We start from the raw sequence: 15613 nt of genomic DNA on the forward strand, positions 1-15613 counted from the left end.
CCTCCCCCCGCCCCCCCTTTGGCGGCCGCGGTCCCCGAGCGGCTCTAGAGCGGACGCCGCGCTCAGCCCAGGTGAGCGCCCTCCCCGGCCCCCGGGACCTGACCCCGCCACCCCGGCCGACCCTACGACCCGCCACCCCGACTCTGTTCCCGGGTTGCTGCCCCGCAGCCTCCGCACCTCGGGGTAGCCTGCGGGCTCGCGGGTCTCCGACCGGGCACTGCGCTCTGCGGACTGAGGTTCGCCAGCGGGGGGGAGAGAGAGAAAAGCTGGGGCGGCGGGAGCGCCCTTCTTCCTTCCCCCTCACCCCCCACCCCCGCGCCGGCCCTCCCCGCTGGCCGCGCAGCCCTACTGTGTGGCATTCCCCATTCCCGGGCCGCCCGGTCTAGGGGGGCGACCTGGACGATGCGTGAAGGCTGCCTGAAAGGGCATCTCAGGTGGCCGGACTGCACGTGCAGAGGCAGGGAGAGTGCACAGAAGGGGCTGTGCTTGAGCCCAGTGGGGGGCGGGGGGGGAGGTGAGGAGCTTGGAGGCCATGGGGAGGAAGGCTGGAAGCCACCGAGGGCCTGAGTGGGGCAGGAGCCTCCCGGGGTGGGTATGGGAAGGGCCTCTGTGACCCTTGGGGAAGAGCGGGACCCAGGGGAAAGAAGGGGGCAGTGCAGAGGGGGAGAGCCTCTCCAGCCTGCACTAGCGGGGGCCTGGGAGGGAGTTCTGGGACAGGACACAGGCCCCTAGTGGATCGTACAGGCAACTGTTACAATCTTTTTTGCATTGGGCAGCTTGTGGGCAAGGGACAGACAGCACTCTGCAAAAGCTTGGGGTCCCACGCTGGCTGGTGTGGCTAAGGTGGTGGGAGTGTCCTCCTGAGCAGGAAGGGTCTTGGTTTCGATTCCTGGTCAGGTACATAGGCAAGTTTCGGGGTTCCATCCTCCGTCAGAGGGCATACAGGAGGCAACCGATGGGTGATTTCTCTCACACATTGATAATTCTCTCTCTCTCTCTCTCTCTCTCTCTCTCTCTCTCTCTCTCTCTCTCTCTCCTCTCAAATAATCAATTTAAAAAAGACATATCCTCAGGTGAGGATTTAAAAACAAAAAAACTTGGGGTTCCCTTCTGCCATGTCTGGGCCTGCAGGAAGCAGGAGGACGCCAAGCTGGCTTAGCACACAGTAGCCCTGGAGTAGGCCTGGAGAAGGTTCCAGCACCAGCAAGTCTGCTTCCAGGTCCAAGGCTCTGGGGGGGTCCAGACACCTGAGCACCTGGGAAGGGAGGGAACAGCCTAGCCAGGCACCTGGTGTCAAGGTGAGGTCCCACCTTTTCTGGGATCTGTGGTCCAGCAGGAAGGAGGTGGGCAGGGCTGAGCTAGAGGTGAAGCCAGGACCTGGGGAGAGGCCTGCTTGTGCCCAGGGAGGGTGCAGGCAGTGCAGGTGGTGGCCACACTTTGCAAACCTGCCTTGGTGATGAGTGAGGGAAAGAGCATGGGTGTGCCCAGGTGGCCTTCGGGTGCCTCTGCCTCCTGGACTGTAAGGAGTGCCACTAGGGCAGGTCAGATCAGGTGCCAGGCAGTAGGTGGTCCTTCCCCAACCTTTTCCCAGGGTCCTTGCTGGGATCTGGGTGAGACCTAGTAGGCTTCAGCTGCACCTCAAGTTAGACCGTAGGGAGAATTTCCAGGGAAAGCAAATGGGCTGACTGTGGGATAGACTGTGAGGAAGTCCGTTGTAAACATGGCAGCTACACTTTTGTCCCGAGTCTTGCAAAGTCCAGTCTTCTGGATGGCCCATCCTGTGGCCTTGGCTGCAGGGATCTCTCGGTTGACCTGGTCACCCCTCCCCCGGCTCTGTGGCTTGCAAGGTGATCTGTTGGCTTCTTGGGTCCCTGCCCATCTTGGAACTAAGGTGGGAGGGGGATGGGCCACCCAGATGCTCCTTCCTACCTGCTGCTTGACTTTGGGGAGTCCTTGGCTCCTCCGTTTATCCATCTGCTACTGGGCATGACCTCAGTGTCGTGGGCCTGGTGGGCATTTGTGAAGAGTGAAGGTGGGGGTGGGAGCTCATGGCTGCCGGGCATAGTCTGTGGCAGGACTGTGTGCCCGGGCTTGCCGCCCACTTCTGTTCACCATGGAGCTGGGTTTCCCTGGGGACCAGTGGACTGGCCCAGCCCCACCCACCCCCAGCCCCTCCTGGCAGCAGCTCCCACTGGGAGGAGGGGTAGAGGCTGGGCTGCCTCCTGGACCCCTTGCCTGGCTTCCAGGGCCTGGCAGCCTGGGTCTACTTCTGGGCTGGGAGCAAGAAGCAGGGGCTGCCCTTAAAGGAGGTGGGTATCCATAGCCTGGCAACGAGGGTGGGTGCAGGGACCAGGGAGCACTAACCAGGAAGGCTCTCGTCTGCCCAAGGGGATCTGGTGTTTGACCCCAGCCATGGTGGCCTCCCTGGAGAAAGGAGGGTTGCGGGGCTCCCAGGCTGCCATATTTTGAGGGGGCAGCAGAAATGGGGGAGTTCCTGGACAAGGCCGCTGTGGGGCTGGACTTACAAGTCTGGTAGATTCCTCTGGCAGTGGGCACAGCCCAGGCAAAGGTGGGAATGGGGAGTGAGGGTGCTGAGCCTGGAGGGCCTCACAGGGGAGGTGCCCTCCAAGGTCCCATTGTTCCTCTGGGGTCTGGCTCCCCTGTTTGAAACACTTCCCAGCTCCAATGTGGGCCTCTCCTAGGAGCCCCTCCCCACAGAGTCTATCTCTCTGTGTTTCTACTCACATCCCCATCTAAGCCCGGATCCCTACAGATGCTCCTCTCTCTACCCCTACAGGTCCTGAAGGCAACTCCAGTTGGGATGGCAACATCAGCCTTTCTAAGGGCCGTGGGGGGTCCAGCCCCGCGGGGGGCACCCTAGCCCCCCACAGCCCACCATCTGTGCGCCTGCCCCCTGCCCATTTGAGGGCCACTCGCCATGGGCGGCTGCTTCTCCAAGCCCAAGCCAGGTACCTCCTCTCTTCTTGCTTACCGGCTCCGTCCACCTTCTACCCTCCTTCTTTCCTCTCTCCATCTCTCCTCCCTCCTCCCTGCCACCTTCCTCCTCCCCCTCCCTCTCTGCCTCAGAAGTAGGTCAGCCTGGGTGGCAGCCGAATATTAATGCGCTGCAGGCGGGAGGGGGTGGGGGGCCTGGAGCCATACTTCTGGCCCCCCTCCAGTGACCCTTCCTCTTTATTTTTGGGCTTTGGGTGCTGGTGGTAGGGATAACAACTGATTCTTTCTTGGAAAGGGGAGGGGAGGGTTCCTCCTGCCACAGGGCGGGGAAGGGTGGCTGTGTCCCCCAGGGCCAGGGAACGGGGGCTCTGGGGACAGACGTCCTCAGCCACTGTGGGGCCCGGGGTCTGCACATGACCTCTCTGAGCCTCACTTTCCCTCTCTGCAAAATGAACCTGACCTCTCAGAGTTGCTGTGAGGGCTGAGTGGACCGATCCCAGCCCTCGTCACCTCTCCTGACCCCTGTGTGACCTTGGGCCACTTTCTCAGGCTTTCGGGGCACACTTTCCCATTCGTACAGGAAGTCCCCACCCTGCCTGGCCCAAGGAGTTTCAGCCCAGGGTGCTGGGAAGACCTGGGTGTGCTCTCGGATGGAGACTCTTCTCTGCTGGGCTCTCTCTTGGGCCCCACTTTCCCTCCTTTATCCTTACAATACCCAGGAAGGCAAGGGGCGCAGGCATGCCACAGAGGAAGAAACTGTGGCCAAGAGGCCTCCCTAGCACCTAGGCAGTGCCCCGCCCACCCTGTCCAGGCCACGCTGCCCAGGATGGCTCACCCCATCTCCCCTTACCTGATACCCATCGGCTCCATTACCTTGGAACGCCTGAGCCTTTTCTCCTTTTCCTGGGTCTGAGGGGAACTTGGGGCAAGAGGAGATGTGTGACGCCCTGCCAGGCAGAGGGACTCACCCACACCTGCCCTCCCCTCACTCCTGTGCTGTGGACACTCAGATCCCACCACCTTACCTGCCTCCTTGGTAAATGATGTCCATTGTCTTGACCTCAGCCTTCCCCCATCAGAGTCGGGCGGGAGGAGGCTGGCTGGTCCTGGCAGGAGGCCCTGGGCAGAAGATGCCACCTGTCGTTTCCTTTAAAGAAACACAGAGGCTGGCCTGCCTGGGACCCCCGGCCCCAGGACTCCTAGTATAGGAGCTGGTCACACATACCACACCAGACACAGTGCTGAGAACTGGGCCTCTTGAGTCCAAATCCAGCCTCCCTTCCTGAGTGTGTGGTCTTGGGCAGATGACTTCACTTTTCCGAGTCTTTGTGTTCTCACCTGGAAAATGGGCTAATAATTCTGCACCCTCTGCAGGCTCTTGCGCTTAGCACAGGGTCTGGCACACAGGAAGCACTTGCAGAACGTTATTCTGTCCTCTTTCGGGGCTAGACTGGCTGCAGCCAGGACTCCCCTGTGGGGCTATGGCGGGAAGGCAGGAGCTCAGGCCCCAGGCACATACCCTGGGCCGATCAGGGATGAGACTCGGGGGGAATTTCAGGGTGTGGGAGTGAGAGCATTTGGCCATGAGGGTTTAGCCGAAGATCAGAAGGGACCTCAGGGAAATCAGATAAGTATATCTTTGTGCACATTCTTCACGTTCTACCTTGCTCAGAGCACATCAGCACACATTCCTTCTTCCCCATGCTTCAGTGGCACTGTGTTCCTTATAGGAAGTGTTCCAGGCCAGACTCCTGCTAAGCTCAGAACTAGAAGAAAGTGCACCGCTCTTGGTATCTGCTCACCTGCCTTTTGTTCGGCCACAAGTGCTACTGAAAGGCTTTCCCTTTTCTTCACAGCCGCCAGGAAGCTCGAAGCTAGCCAATAAACCACTATGACCCAGGTGCATCTGTTGAGCTTCTGCTCTGGTTTACATATTGCATATGTTATCTCCTTCAGCATCGACTCACCAGTGGGCAGCTGGGAACCATGGAGTTGGGGTTGCTTTGGCTCTTGAGTGAGCAGAGACACTCCTCCCCTTTACGCCACTGCTCCTGCCTTAATGGCTTTCAGTTAGATTGCTCCAGGCAGCGCCTCTGGAAGGAGGTGGAGGATGAAAACAGCCTGGCTGGGCTCTTATTGGGCCCTTGCCAAGCTGCTCTTGTGAGCTCCCTCTCTAAAGCTCACACAGCTGGTGTCAGCTGGGTTCAAAGTATTTTTCTCTTTAATTCTTCTGAAAACATTCTAACACTATTACATAAAGTGTGGAAATCAGAGGGAAAGCCCACTCCACCCACAACCACCCCCACCTGACACAACAGCTTCAGCATGTGGTGTGCCCAGGTGCCCCGCCTGCCCGGCTGGAATCATAGAGTGGACCTTCACTCCAGCTGGGGGCTGGAACTTGAGGATGGGGGGCTGCCCTCCAGTCTCCCAGGCCAGGCCATGGTAGGGGATTAGCACAGCATGAGATGAGGGACATGCAGGGGCTGGGCAGCCAGGGAAGGCAACGCCTGAGCTGTGTCTAGGACCTAGACTCTAGGTGGATGGGCAGGAGTTAGCCAAGGGGCATGGGCCAAGGGAATTGCATAGGCAAAGGCTGGGAGGCATGGCTCTGGGTTCTTTGCTTCTGAAGTGTCAGGCTTGAGGGTGTGGAGAGGATGAGAGGTGAAGCCGGGAGATGCCTGGAAGCTCTGGTGCCTTGGGAGTTGGGAGAGGAACCTTCTGCTTCCTCATTGGCCCACGCTGTGCCAGGGGCTTAGCTTTCACTCAGCCTCCCTCCCTGCAGCAGCAGCCCAGGAGGCCGGATTATCACTGCTCAAAATTCTGTTTATTGTTCCCTTCTAATTGGAAAAATACCCCAGGCACTTTGTGGGGAATTTAGAAAATGCAGAAAAGAAGAAAATGACAGTCTCTGGCAACTCTCCCCTAGAGTTGGCCCCATGGGCAGGCTGTGGAAGTATCTTCTGTGTTGAGGCTGGTGTGTGTGGTTGTGTGTGGGGCACTGTGCCCTCTCTGCTCTGTCCCAGACCCCTGCACGTGAAGATGCTGAAAAACCAGGGCTTGGTAAATGCTGAAAGATTCTCAAACTGGTGAGAATAGCTATTTTTAAAAGTTGAATTTATGTCGTGTACACTTTTTCTGAATTTTGAAAAAAAATTTCAAACCGCCCTAACTGGTTTGGCTCAGTGGATAGCACGTTGGCTTGCGGACTCAAGGGTCCCAGGTTCAATTCCGGCCAAGGGCATGTGCCTTGGTTGCGGGCACATAACCAGTAGGGAATGTGCAGGAGGCAGCTGATCGATGTTTCTCTCTCATCGATGTTTCTAACTCTCTATCCCTCTCCCTTCCTCTCTGTAAAAAAAATCAATAAAATATATTTTTAAAAAATTTTTCAAACCTATGGGGAAGTTGCAAGCCTAGAACAATGAACCCTCAATTTCCCATCGCTCAGATTCACGGGCTGGGACCTGAGCTACACGGATTTGGGATGCCCTGTTCTCACTTGAGTCAGACCCTAAACCTGCCCCTTATATACCTCAGGGATGTTGTCCTCCACTGGGGATTGTCTTGGGAGTCAGAGCAAGATTCAGGGCACCAGGGCTTTTCCTCCACACAGATCCTGGAGAAAAGGCGATGTCAGGGTGGAAGGAGTTTTGTTTGTGCCCCCCTCACGAATGTTGTTATTGAAAAAAAAAAAATCACGCAGAGATCAGTTCAGGCCCACCCAGCGCCCACCCTGCTGCCCCTGCCCTGCTTCGTGCCTACTGTAAGGCTCCTTGCTGGTGGAGTGGGTGAGGAGGTGGGCGGGCGGGGGGCTCACCGTGTCCCCTACCCCCCCCCCCCCCCGACAGTGGAGCTCAAGATCGAGGTGGTGCTGCCTGAGAAGGAGCGGGGCAAGGAGGAGCTGTCAGCCAGCGGGAAGGGCAGCCCCCGGGCCTACCAGGGCAACGGCACTGCCCGCCACTTCCACTCGGAGGAGCGTCTGCCTGCCCCGCACCCCTACCCTGGTGCTCAGGACTGCGTGGAGGCCGCTGTCTGCCATGTCAAGGACCTCGAGAATGGCCAGTGGGTGCTGGGCCTGGTACAGGGGTCAGAGGGCCCCAGGTGGGAGGGCAAATACAAGCCCTAGGTAAGGTGGATGGGGCGGCCTGGCGGGGCCCGAGGCTACTAGCTCCCAGCCTGGCCACAGCCCTGTGGCTTCTGCTGGTCTGGGCCTGCTCCCCAGAAGGCTGGACTCTGGGAGGAGGTGCTGCCTCACACCTGGCCTGAATTCTGAGCGCAGCCCGTCCCCAGGATGCGGGAAGTGGAGCTGGGCTGGGGGAAGGTGCTGCTGGTGAAGGACAACGGGGAGTTCCATGCCCTGGGCCACAAGTGTCCGCATTACGGTGCACCCCTGGTGAAAGGTGAGTTGTCCGGGTCTCCTGAAGTGGGCGTGGCCACTGCACTATTAGGCCCCAGCGCCACCAGGCCCAGCCCAGCTTGGCTCCTCCCTGGGGCTCCAGTTCCTCACCTCCAGGTGGGGTCTCCGGGGCTGTGTGGAAGGGCCAGCAGGTGCTGGGACACAGGAGACCTTTGGAGAGGGGCTCCTGCAGGTGACCCCCAGCTCGGCACTGCCTCCTCCCAGGCGTGCTGTCCCGGGGCCGGGTGCGCTGCCCCTGGCATGGCGCCTGCTTCAACATCAGCACCGGGGACCTGGAGGACTTCCCTGGCCTGGACAGTCTGCACAAGTTCCAGGTGGGGCTGGGTGTGTGGTGGGTGGGAGCCAAGGGGTACAGGGTCAGGGACGGAAGCGCCCAAAGCCTGGTTCTGAGCCCCTCCACTTGCAGGTGAAGATTGAGAAGGAGAAGGTGTACGTCCGGGCCAGCAAGCAGGTAAGGGTGTGGCTTGGGCTCAGGTAAGAGGGAGAGCCCGAGGTGGGCATCTGGGCCCAGGGAACAGCTTGTGCAAAGCCCTGTGGTGGGAGGGAGTCTGGTGAGTGTGGCCGGGGAGCAGAGTGAAGGGTGCAGGGTGGGGATGAGGCTGGCCTGCTGGGATTATGTCAGGGAGGTTGGCCGTGACCCCAGCTGCCCACCCCCCCCGCGACTCCCAGGCCTTGCAGCTGCAGCGAAGGACCAAGGTGATGGCCAAGTGCATCTCTCCAAGTGCTGGCCACAGCGGCAGCACCAACGTGCTCATTGTGGGCGCAGGTTGGTGTTGGGATCATGAGAGGCAGGGTGGGGTGGGGGAGAGGTGGTCCCTGATCTGCAACTCCCTCCCCTCAGGTGCTGCTGGGTTGGTGTGTGCAGAGACCCTGCGGCAGGAGGGCTTCTCAGACAGGATCGTCCTGTGCACGCTGGACAGGCACCTCCCCTATGACCGGCCCAAGCTCAGCAAGGTGGGGTGGGGTGGGGTGGGGTGGGGTGGGGTGAGTGGGGGTGGGGGCTCTATCCCTCTCGATGCGGTCAGGCCCACTCAGAGCTTTGCTTGCTGCCCATTGGGGGTCCAGCCAGCTGCCCTCTGCTCATGCCCCAGAGTTTGAAGATCTGGGTTTGTTGAGTTCTGTTCTGCACCCCCTGTGTGACCTGGGGCTGGCTCCACCCTCTCGGGTCCCAGGTCCTCTGTTGCAAAATGGAACGATGGCTGCTTGGCTCCGTCTCAAGCTGGCTCTCTCCTACAGTCCCTGGACGCCCAGCCTGAGCAGCTGGCCCTGAGGCCCAAGGAGTTCTTCCGAGCCTATGGCATCGAGGTGCTCACGGAGGCTCAGGTAGGGACAAAGCTGGGCAGCCCTGAAGGGCATGAGGTCGTGTAGGCTCCTAAAGATATGGGTGTGCTCTGCCCTCCTGGCCTTGCTGTGCAGGCACCTGGGGGTGTTCCAGGCCTGGGAGGCTGCACTGGATCTCCTGTTTGGTAGGGTCCTGGACACATGTCCCAGGTTGCCAGTGTGGGGGCATAGATGATTTTCTTGGGGCTGGGATGGAAGAACCTGGTAGGACTTGGGAGTATAAGATGGGCTCTGAGGGAAAGGTGAAACTTAAAGAGTGAGGAGGGCCCTGGCCAGTTTCCTCAATGGTTAGAGCATCAGCCCTCGGACTGAAGGGTCAGGGGTTAGATTCCAGTCAAGAGCATGTGCCTGGGTTGTAGGCTCAATCCTTGGCCCCGGAGGGCGTGAGTATGGAAGGCAACCGATCAATGTGTTTCTCTCACATCAATGTGTCTCTATGTCTCTCACCCTCCTTTCCACGCTCTCTCTAAAACAAACAAACAAAAAATCCTTGGGTGAGGATTAACCAAAAAAGAAATAAAAAGAGTGAGGAGGAATTGCCAGGTGAGGGAGGAAAAGCCGCCATGGAGCTGCTTAGAGGGACTGGCCATGCCCCGGGGGTACTGCAGGAGCCAGAAGAGGGTGGCCGGGCCCAGGTCCATGCTCTCTCTCGGGCGGATTGCAGGTGGTCACAGTGGACGTGAGAAACAAGAAGGTCGTGTTCAAGGACGGCTTCAAGCTAGAGTACAGCAAGCTTCTGCTGGCTCCCGGGAGCAGGTGGGAGTGTCTGCCCTGCTGGCCCCTGCTGGACACCAGGCAGGGCACCGGTCAGGATGGGTGGGCTCAGGGCGCCGGAGCCCCTCACTGACACTGGCTGTGTCTCAGCCCCAAGACCCTGAGCTGCAAAGGCAAAGAGGTGGAGAACGTGTTTACCATCCGGACGCCTGAGGATGCCAATCGCGTGGTGAGGCTGGCTCGGGGCCGCAACACAGTGGTCGTGGGAGCCGGTTTCCTAGGTGAGCGGCTGTGGAGAGTGGGGTGGAGGTGGCCGGTGCCCAGGCAGTGCTGGCCCTGGGAGGTGCAGGGTGCCAGCCGCTGCCTACGACCCTGGTCCAGGGATGGAGGTGGCTGCCTATCTGACGGAGAAGGCCCACTCGGTGTCCGTGGTGGAGCTGGAGGAGACACCGTTCAGGAGGTTCCTGGGGGAGCGCGTAGGTCGTGCCCTCATGAAGGTGAGCCCACCCTGGTCCCCAGCCCCTCAGAACCCTGGGCACCCAGCCCAGCCCCAGACGGGCTCTCACCTACCCGCCCATGGCCCACCTGCCCTGACAGATGTTTGAGAACAACCGGGTCAAGTTCTACATGCAGACAGAGGTGTCGGAGCTGCGGGCCCAGGAGGGAAAGGTGTGCCCTTCTCCCTGCCCCCGGCCGCTCTCTGTCTCCGCTCCCTGGTGCCCAGGAGCTGGGCACACCTGCTCACCCGCCTACTCCCCACAGCTGAAGGAGGTCGTGCTGAAGAGCAGCAAGGTGGTGCGGGCTGACGTCTGTGTGGTGGGCATCGGTGAGTGGGTGAACAGGCGGGCATGAGTGAGCAGAGCCTTGAGCCAGTCCCCTCCCTCTCTGAACCTCAGTGTTTTGTTTTGTTTTGTTATAAGGTTTTTATTGATTTTAGAGAGGAAGGGCGAGGGAGAGAGAGATAAAAACATCAATGATGAGAGAGAATCATGGATCGGCTGCCTCCTGCACACCCCACACTGGGGATTAAGCCCGCAACCCGGGCATGTGCCCTGAATGGGAATCGAACCGTGACCTCTGGGTTCATAGGTCGACACCTAACCACGCAGCCACGCCGGCTGGGCATCCTGAGCATCAGTTTTCACAGCTATAAAATGGGAACCACCACTGTACCCGCTTCAAAGGGCTGTTGGGGAATGGGCACACGCAGCTTGGCCACTGCCCACTCGTACTTGAGTCCATGGGCTGCCCTGTGAGGGCCGCAGGACACACATGCCTCTAGCTGGTCCCTGATCCGGTTGAGATGCCAGTTTGGGAAGGGACAAAGCTGGGGGTGCAGCACAGGGCTGGGGTGGCGCGGTGTGCCCACCCTATCAGGGGGTTTCCTCGGCTTCTCAGAGGAGGTGACACCCGAGGCCTAGCGGGAAGCATGGCGGTCTGTGGGGATCCAGGCCGAAGGGACAGGACACACACAGGCTGCAGGGCATGCGGCCCGTGAATGGTCAGCCTGGGGCTGGTTGTGACCGGTGAAGGGTGTGGGTCACGCAGAGCGATGAGACAAGAGACGTGGACACAGCGGCCCCATCCTGTCAGGTGCGGTGCCCTCCACGGGCTTCCTGAGGCAGAGCGGCATCGGTCTGGATTCTAGAGGCTTCATCCCTGTCAACAAGGTGGGGCTGGGTAGGGTGGGGGACTAGGGGCAGGGGGAGGCCCAGGGCAGGGCCCCTTTCCCTCTCACAGAGTCCTGTGCCCTCTCCCCACAGATGATGCAGACCAATGTCCCAGGCGTGTTTGCGGCCGGAGACGCCGTCACCTTCCCCCTGGCCTGGAGGAACAATCGGAAAGTGAACATCCCACACTGGCAGATGGCTCATGCCCAGGGTATGGCCAACCCCACAGCAGGATAAAGGGGGCGGGGAGGGAGGGGGGGGAGAGGCTGTCCCAGGACCTCAGCCTCCCCCAGGCCCATCCCTCAGTTTCTGACCTTGGGCCCTGATTGCTGGTGGTAAAGGCACTCAAAGCTCTGGGGTGGCCTGTCTGGGCCAGCCTCATCCAGGTGATCAAGCAGCTCACAGAGCAAGCCCTGTGTGTGGCCCGTCTCCAGAGACCTCCCTCCTGTGCTAACTGGACACCCCTTTCAGCCAGCCACAGCACCCCACCCCACTTGTCCTTCCAACAACCTCTCCTTAAAAAAAATTTTTTTTATTGATTTCAGAGAGGAAGGGAGAGGGAGAGGGAGAGGGAGAGAGAGAGAAACATCAATGATATATTGATTGGCTGCCTCTTGCATGCCCCACGTTGGGGAGCAAGCCCACAACCTGGGCATGTGCCTGACCGGGAACTAAATCATGACCTCCTGGTTATAGGTTGATGCTGAACCATTGAGCCACACTGGCCGGGCCAGCAGCCTCTCCTTTTCTTTTGCACTCAAAGACACACGTTCACCAGGGAGAGAGAAGGGGATTTAGTAGGACGTGGGCCACCTCCCCACTCAGGGGCTCTGTCTCCGTTGGGTCACTGGACTGACTCTGGGAACCCAGTTGTCTCATGCAGACCCCTGTGAAGTGGCCATCTGGGCCTGGAAACCTGGGGCTCAGTGGGGAACTGTTGTGCTCTCTGAGGAACAGACTTTCCCCCTCACCAAGCCTCTGACCATGTGCTCACTGTACACACCTGGTCTAGGCCCCTAAGCTGCAGGTGCCAGCAAGTTAGCTACCTTATAGGGAGGACCCCAGACTCCCTGCACCCACCTCCCCTCCCCCCTCTCCCCTCTGCCTTCACGTTATCTGAGCCTCTGCTGCCTGAAACCCCGCTGCTGGTACTAATTTCTGTTCAGATCCAAGGTCTGAAGTTGGGGCTAGGTTGTTGTTGTTTTTTAATATTTTTTAAATCGATTTCAGAGAGGAAGGGAGAGGTAGAGAGAGAATCATTAATCGACTGCCTCCATCATGCCCCACACCCGGGATCGAGCCTGAAACCCGGCCATGTGCCTCCCTGGGAATGGAACCGTGACCTCCTGGTTCACAGGTTGACGCTCAACCACTGAGCCATGCCAGCTGGGCAGTGCTAGGTTTTAAGGAGCCGAAGGCTACTCATCAGTGTAATGGGAGGGTCCAGGGGACTCTCACAGGCATCCAACCATAGGGCTCCAGTGGGGCTTCATGAACTGGGAAGTCACCATCCTTACTCTCTCTGGGGCCCTGGCTGTAGCTGCTCTCCTGCCTCCCTCTTCAGACCCCATATGTCCCATGAGTTGCCTGTGCGCACACCTGAGATGGCCGGGCAGCCCCACATCCCCAGGAAACCCACCTTCCAGACCCAGGACCTTTCATTCAAATTCTCCAGAGAAGCCATCTGAGTGGCCAGCTTTGAGCTAGGCGTCCCCCTTGGCACCAATCAGCTGCAGCCAAGCTTGTGCCTCTGGACCACTGGGGAGGCGAGAAGGAGTAGCCCCGTATGTGAGGGGTCCCTAGAGAGCAAGGGCAGGCAGTGCGGGGGCGGTGGGGGCTCGGGTCGGGCTTTCACTCTCCTGGGTCCCGCAGGACGCGTGGCGGCCCAGAACATGCTGGCGCAGGAGGCGGAGATCTGCACGGTGCCCTACCTGTGGACAGCCATGTTCGGCAAAAGCCTGCGCTACGCGGGTAACAGGAACCTGGGGAGGGGGCGGGGCCAGGAGCCTTTGGGGGCGGGGCTAAGGTGATAGCGGAGTGCGGGGTGGGTGGGGCTTGGAGTTGGGGCGGGGCTACGAGCATCCTAGGGGCGGGGCCACGACAGCTGTAGAAAGTGGTAGAGCACTCACTGGCGGGCGGGTACAGGGGCAGTTAGGAGGGCACAGGACCCCGACCCGGTGGAACCCCATCGCCTCTGCTGAGCTCACGTGGACACCGCCCGCCTGCCCGGCCCACAGGGTACGGAGAAGGCTTCGACGACGTCATCATCCAGGGGGATCTGGAGGAGCTGAAGTTCGTGGCTTTTTACACCAAGTGAGAGCAACGGGGTGGGGCAGGGGCACGAAGCCGCAGGACCTGGTCGGTAGGGGGAAATCATCCCAGAGAAGCCTTGCTCCCGACGAGGGGGCTTCCCAGAGAGGTGGGGTGGACGGAGGGGCGAAGGGAGGGGCAGGCAGGAGACACCGCCGAGGAGAGGCGAGGAGGTGGGGTGATAAGTCCACCTGCCACGCATCGATAGGACATTTGATCCTCAGCACGGCTCTTTGAGGTGGGTGTGGCTATCCCGCGTTTACACTGAGGGAAGTCACACAGGTAGACAGTGGTCATCCCAGGACAGGAGCCCAGCCCTGAACCTCCATGGGAGTCCCACAGTAGCCCAAAGCCCATGTTGGGCTAAAGTGCAAAGCAGCGAGGGTTGGGTGCTCGGGACATCCCTGTTGTCCTGGGTAAGATCCCTTCCTGAGTCCCAGGTGGACAGGAGTGTGTCAGGGTCTCCAAGAAGAGGGTAGTTACCAGGCTCAGCCACCCTCTCCCCACAGAGGCGACGAGGTGATCGCCGTGGCCAGCATGAACTACGATCCCATTGTGTCCAAGGTGGCTGAGGTGCTGGCCTCGGGCCGTGCCATCCGGAAGCGGGAAGTGGAGTGAGTGTGGGCATAGGAGGCCTGGGGAAGGGGACAAGAATTCTACCGAAGGATTGGCTCAACCTTCCTGTGGCAAGCAGCTGCACCACAGCCCTCCAGGGCGTCCCCCCACTCTCGGTCCCCATCAGTCTGTGGCCCCTAGTGCTATGGTGCCGTGTAGGGCATAGGCTGTGATTTGGGAGCGGGGCTGGTTATATGTGCTCTTGGGAGACAGAAGGAAAAGGGCCATGTCCCAGGGCAGGGTCATGCTGTGGGGAGTGGTCAAGGCTCACTGCTTGGGCAATCCCTGAGCCTGGGACATCTGACTGGACATGGCCGTGCTGGGCCTGGCAGAAGCCAGGTGGGGAAATGCAGCTAGTGATGCCCTGCACAGATGTGGGTGATTGTTTGGGGTCTGGGAGACACTGGACCCCAGTCATTACCCTCATCCCAGTAACAATGGGAGTCCCCCTCTAGGTTCGAACTAACCTACAAAGAGCCTCCAGGGACTGGGGAAAGCCTGGAGGCCATGGGAAGGGGGTAGGCTTCAGACTAGCAACAACGGACCACCAAGAGGGGACATAAATGACATGCTCTTCCCTGGCCTTCTCTGTCTCTCCCTCTTGCACTCGCAAAGGCTGTTTCTGCTGCACAGCAAGTATGTGTGCCCTGGCCTTCCTGTTGACTATTCCGAGCCGTTCCCCACTCAGCCCAGAGTCTGCACCTGATGGGCTTTCCCCTTTACCCAAGTACATCCCTGCTGGACACCAGACCCCTGCTGTCCTCAAGGGCCAGCTGCTCATGGTGCTGAGTGGGGAGCCTGCGCTCTTCTTCCGCCCTGACTCCTCCTCCCCTCCTTCCTGCAGGACCGGCGACATGTCCTGGCTCACAGGGAAAGGATCCTGAGCTTGCATGCAGCAGACTTGAGGCAGGCATGCTCGGGCACCAGGGACAGAGACCAAGCCCTGGGGGCAGGTGCCAACCTCCAATTTCCCAGGATCCCCCAGGGCAGAACCTGAGCCCTTCCAGTGCTTGCCATCAGCTGCCTGGCTCACCTCCAAAGAGGCCTCCACTGTTTCCAAGAGATGCTCACCACCCAAGGCCTCGACTGCCACCAATGGCTGGCAGCGGAGGTGGGACAGGCCCTGCCTCATCTCCCTCTATTGGGACCGATCCCCTGTAGGACCTTGCAACATATTAGACATTATCTCAAAATTAAAAAACGCACACATTTGCAGATCTGTGTGATTTCCACTGTAATTGGGCAGACACTCATGAGGGAGAAAGCACATGACAGGGAGACAGGCACAACCATAGATTGCTCAGGGCCACACCAAGGAAGTCTGGCCTGTGAGTGCCCAGGAGAGGGAGCAACTGATTCTGCCCCGGGGGTAGGAAGGGCTTCTCCAACCAGTGTCTTGGTTTTGGGTGTTGAAGGAAGGGCATTCCAGGTAGAAGAGACTGCAGGTGCAAAGGGCTTGAGACGGGGCGTGCTTTCTCAGAGCTCAGAGGCAGCACGCGTTTGGCAGTTTGCGGGCATTTGCCCACTTAGGGCTGTAGGAGCTGGGTCCTGAGGCAGACCTCAAGGCAGCCAGAGCTTCCCAACGCCG

The 15613-nt window shown here is 59.7% G+C and overlaps 1 protein-coding gene across 2 annotated transcripts; it reads left to right on the top strand.

Moving 5' to 3' along the window:
* Positions 1-15242, top strand: AIFM3 (apoptosis inducing factor mitochondria associated 3). 2 transcript variants are annotated; one of them, XM_059676591.1, is made up of 21 exons: positions 1-71; positions 2798-2969; positions 6807-7020; positions 7249-7358; positions 7580-7689; positions 7782-7826; positions 8045-8141; positions 8217-8329; positions 8612-8698; positions 9381-9472; positions 9581-9711; positions 9812-9927; positions 10028-10099; positions 10193-10256; positions 11024-11100; positions 11194-11311; positions 12973-13071; positions 13338-13413; positions 13920-14024; positions 14641-14661; positions 14870-15242. In XM_059676591.1, exons 2-21 carry the CDS (start codon positions 2939-2941, stop codon positions 14907-14909), a joined length of 1818 nt encoding a protein of 605 aa, XP_059532574.1. In that variant the 5' UTR covers positions 1-71; positions 2798-2938; the 3' UTR covers positions 14910-15242. The 2 variants fall into 2 exon arrangements, with proteins under 2 accessions (XP_059532574.1, XP_059532575.1); XM_059676592.1 differs by lacking the exon at positions 14641-14661.
* The last annotated feature ends 371 nt before the right edge of the window (positions 15243-15613 follow it).

Source organism: Myotis daubentonii, chromosome 19 (assembly GCF_963259705.1).
Source record: "Myotis daubentonii chromosome 19, mMyoDau2.1, whole genome shotgun sequence".
Classification (NCBI taxonomy): domain Eukaryota; kingdom Metazoa; phylum Chordata; class Mammalia; order Chiroptera; family Vespertilionidae; genus Myotis; species Myotis daubentonii.